Source organism: Tupaia chinensis, unplaced genomic scaffold, assembly GCF_000334495.1.
Source record: "Tupaia chinensis unplaced genomic scaffold, TupChi_1.0 Scaffold147038_1, whole genome shotgun sequence".
Classification (NCBI taxonomy): domain Eukaryota; kingdom Metazoa; phylum Chordata; class Mammalia; order Scandentia; family Tupaiidae; genus Tupaia; species Tupaia belangeri.
The window spans coordinates 2,036,670-2,041,171 of NW_006206889.1; the positions used below are offsets into that span (position 1 = coordinate 2,036,670).

The 4,502-nt window shown below is 50.7% G+C and overlaps 1 protein-coding gene across 5 annotated transcripts in view; it reads left to right on the forward strand.

Moving 5' to 3' along the window:
• AGPAT3 (1-acylglycerol-3-phosphate O-acyltransferase 3) overlaps positions 1 to 3,404 on the forward strand; it is a 112,528-nt gene extending 109,124 nt beyond the window's left edge. For all 5 annotated transcript variants that reach the window (XM_006169443.3, XM_006169447.3, XM_006169445.3 and 2 more), the window contains 2 exons: positions 95 to 293; positions 984 to 3,404. In XM_006169443.3, coding sequence (XP_006169505.1) covers positions 95 to 293; positions 984 to 1,072 — 288 coding nt within the window. In that variant the 3' untranslated portion in view covers positions 1,073 to 3,404. The remainder of the gene's footprint in view (positions 1 to 94; positions 294 to 983) is intronic.
• The last annotated feature ends 1,098 nt before the right edge of the window (positions 3,405 to 4,502 follow it).

Sequence of the window (4,502 nt, forward strand, 5' to 3'; positions counted from 1 at the left end):
AATTAATAATAATAATAATAATAATAAATAAAATATTTATTTAAAAAACAATGTTTAAAGACAGCCCACTTTTTTTCTTCATTGGCTCTTATAGGATGCGTTACAGGAGATGTATAATCAGAAGGGTGTGTTTCCTGGGGATCAGTTTAAACCATCCAGAAGGCCATGGACTCTCCTGAATTTCCTCTTCTGGGCCACCTTTCTCCTCTCTCCACTCTTCAGTTTTGTCTTGGGTGTCTTTGCAAGTGGATCCCCCCTTCTGATCCTGACATTCTTGGGATTTGTAGGCGCAGGTAAGGAGCATGAATGTTCAGAGCTCACATTCTAGGGAACTCCTGTATATCAGCCTCAGTATCTAGGACTGACAACTCATCCCCACGGCCACAGAACCTCAGGGAAGTGGGGACCAAGCCAAGCCTTTCGCGCCTCAGAGCATGTTCTCTTACCCCGACATTGCCCAGTGCTTTGTGAGGTTGCCACATCAGGGTCCTGAGCTGCTGCTGTGTGGGGCTCTCAGGGTTGGGCTCTGCAGGCCAAAGCAGGACGTTGGCCTTATCCAGCACTACCTGTTGACCTTCAGTGGCTCTGCCACTGTGCACCTGTCCTGAGCACATGCTAGCCACCTGCTGGGACTCCTCGGAGCCCTTTCTTTGTGCTGTGAACACAGCACTCTCCCACCCCTGGAGGCTAATGGGATTTCTGTAGATGGAAAGGCTTTGTTGCCCATGAGCCAGGTCATCTCCTGATCCCTCCTGGGGTGTGAGGGTGCCCCCCGGGGTCAGTGACTGCCAGTGTCCTCTTCTGCTGAATGACACTTCAACTGGGACCACCCACGAACAGGGCATGACCTAGGCCACCTGTTTCCCTGGGACCACTGACCTGGCCACCCAGAAGAACAGGGCAGGGGGGACAGTCTGAGGCTGGAGGAAAAGGGTGGGCAGAATGATCAATTTAACCTGTTCTCTCTCTCTCCTATTTTAAAGCTTCCTTTGGAGTCCGCAGACTGATAGGAGTGACTGAAATAGAAAAAGGCTCCAGCTACGGAAACCAAGAATTTAAGAAAAAGGAATAATTAATGGCTGTGATTGAACACACATAACCTGACGGTGGTATCCAATTAACTCAATTAAAAACAACAACACACACAGAGCAGGGGGAAAAAGACACTTAGAAACTATTTTTCTTATTAACTGGTGACTAATATTAACAAATAAAACTTGAGCCGAGCACTCAGAAGGCCTGCCAGATGAAGACAGTGGCTTCTCCCTCCAGGCCTGCATCCCTGGGGGGTGCCGCTACCCGCAGGGCGGTGGTCCCCAGCGGGCCACCCATCACGCCATCTGCGAGAACTCTGCCTCCGCGAGGGAGCCTTTGGCCGCTTTCTCTTTCTAACCTAGATCGGTTTTCTGTTTGTTTGTTTTTACCAGTTATTTCGGGAACTTAACCTGGCCCCTCACCTCTTCCCCGCACTCCCAAAAAACTGTATCTTAATGAATTTTCCACTGTCCTCCTGGGAACAGATTGACTGGGTCCCAGTTCCCCCAAGAGTTCGTTCATCCCACTCGCTTGGCACGGCACCTTCGCTTCTAGACTGTGGGGGTGGGTTGCGTGGTGGAGTCCTCTTAGTGATAAGCACATACTGAATGTAAAGCGGGTGGATTCCTACCGATCTAGTGTATCACTTCTGCCCACCCCGGGGCGGGCCGAGGGCGATTGCCCATTTTATTTTCTGGAACATTGTCCAGATTTCCTACTTAATCCTGTGTGTAAACTCCTTAAATCTGTTTTTAAAGTGAAAAGCCCCTGAGAAATTGGTGAAATGCAGGATCTTCGTATACGTTATGCCGCTCCATCCCCCTCCTCGCTGTGTTCTTGGGACCCCATTCCCTCTGTGCTGTAATGGGGAGGGAGGGAGGCCATGCCAGGTCAACCCTAGCAGGCCCAGAGCCTAGAGCAAGGGACCCAGTAGAGACCCTCCAGCCCTGAGCCCATGGGACTCTCTAGGATGCTTTCCAAAAGTGACTGCACCATTCGATCTCATTTTAAAGGTAGCTGGAGTACACGGATACTGAGTGTGGTAGCTTTTAGAGATTTTATTTTTACTATTGGCTGTTGGTGGCTCTCAGCTTCCTGCTGGGGACCAGAGGTGGGGATGCCTTCCTCTCCTCTGCTTCCCTCCCCCAGCCTGTCCACTGCGTCCTTGGGGAGGAGCGCCTCCGTCCAGGCAGGTGTCTTAACAGCCCTGGATCCCAGCCAGGGTGGCTCCCGTGTGCTGACAGAGAAGGGGCAGCTCAGCCTGCACTTGCTGACTCCGCCTCAAGGCGGTCCCTCTGGCAGGTGAGAGGTGCTCTTTCCAGAGGCCCATATGCTTGGCCCGGGACAGAAGCTCTGGGCTGATGGGAGTGGAAGAGGCTCTCCCAACTGACCCTGGAGGGCCCAACCTCCCGCTCCGCTCAGCTGAATCCTCCCACTGTCAATCCACCTGCATTTGGCTTTTTTTCTTAAACATTCAACTTGTTTTAGCCATTCTCCCCTCATCTTTTTCAGCAAGGGAATAATGAAAGCTAAAAAAAAAACAAAAAACAAAAAATGAGTGTTGTCTCTGACCTGTCATGACAGGTATTCTGAATAGAGAAGCAAGTGGCATGTTCTAGAACAGAATGGAGGAAAGAAGCATGGACAAAGCTGTAAATTAACTTGAGGGAGTCAGCATAAAGCAGTTTCAAGGGTTAGGGGAGCTGTGCCGTGGCAGTGCCATTGCTACTGAGTTCCATGTGGGTCACCTTGCTGGAGTGGAACGCTGCCGAGGTCCCACGGTGTGAGAAGGGACGGTGGGCAAGCACAGTCCCTTGCTGGAGTGGAGCGCTGCCGAGGTCCCACGGTGTGAGAAGGGACGGTGGGCAAGCACAGTCCCTTGCAAGGCTGTAGGGTCCACCAAGACACACTTTCAAACACTTTTGTCTTAGCAGGGAGCATCTCTTCCACCAGGGAGAGTGACCACTGGAGATGGGTCTTATTTTTCTTCACAGAAGATGCTGCTCATCTGTCTCTGTGTGTTTTAGACCTGTGTCATTTGCTAATTCACTAACATCCACAGAAATCCTCAAGGAAAGTTGGGGGGTACTTCCATGCACATGCATGACCTGGAAAATGCAAATTTAGACCTATTGCTATTTAATGAATAGTTTTTGTTTCCCAGAGAAGTTTCCTCCCTTTGAAACAAATACATAATGTGTGAATCCTGCACCGAGTCAGTGAATGGGCTGCAGAAAATCCTGGCTAAGTGGTGGCTGAGACTACGAGTGAGGGTTTTGAATCTCGTGTGATTTCCTTCAGATCAACGCAGCTCAGCCTGTGCATCTGAATAGCAAGCCCTCTGAGAGCAATAAAAACTACACCTTAAATGTTGGATTTTTTTTTCTGGAGGGGGGTTGATTTTGCTTTTTATCCTCTTAGAAGGAAAAGGGGAAGAAAGCTTTAATTTTTAAAATTAAATTAATCCCAAAATGGCACCCCCTCCCCATTGTCCTTTGTATCCAACTCCTGAGCATCATCCGTTGCTGATGTTCTGTTCCAATTCAGGCTGAATGTTTGTGCTGAAGCCACTGTGTAGCCCTCAGGCAGTCCGTGCTGGTCACGGTTGGGGCGGGGACACCCCAGGCCTGGAGGTGCTGGGTCCACCCAGCTGAAGACAGGGAGGGTGCGGCTGGCCCTGGCTGCTAATCCTGAAGTCTGAGCTCTGAGCCTGGGACTTGGTCTCTCAGCTCAGGCTTAGATGCCACTGGCCCCGCGGGGCCATGGGGCCTCCTGCCCACGCTCCCGAGGGCTCCGTCCACTGTCACCATCGTCTTCCCCTCGTATATCCCAGCTGTGGCCAGTGAGTCGAGTTTGGGCCGTGGGCCTCCCTGGAGCCAGCTCCTGAGCAGATGAGTGGTGCTGTGCTGAGCTGGGAGCAGGCTGCAGTTCTTCTGGCCCCTTCTAGGAAGTCCCAGAGGGTTCTAAGATGTCTGCAGCATTTCAGGGTGCCTTCTTGGAGCCACCAGCATCTTGGGGCCTCTGGCTCCTCTTTGGGGTCTCTTTTAGCACCGTAAGCAGTGACCATTCCCCCGAAAGACAAGGAGACTGCTCATTTTGTAGATTTGGGAACACTGTCTCTTTCTCACAACCAAGGCCTTGAGAAGGGCTTGCAATAGCCACTCACTGATAAGACTTTTAACCCAGAGAATGAAAAGGCACTGGCTGCCCAGTCCTTAGTGATGGCTTACCAGACGCAGAGCCCAAATTGAGGGGCTTTAAGGTCCCTCCCCTCAAGAACTAGAGTCTGGTTAAAGAGATGAACTCTGAGTATATAACCACTAAATAGTAATATGAAATGACAATGTATGAAGCACTTTCTTGTAAAAAAAATAACACAGGTATTATCATTGATTTTAAATCTCTCTGCCTCGTCTGTCCCCGTTACCCCCACCCCACCCTTTCTCGTGCGCCATGGCATGAGCCTT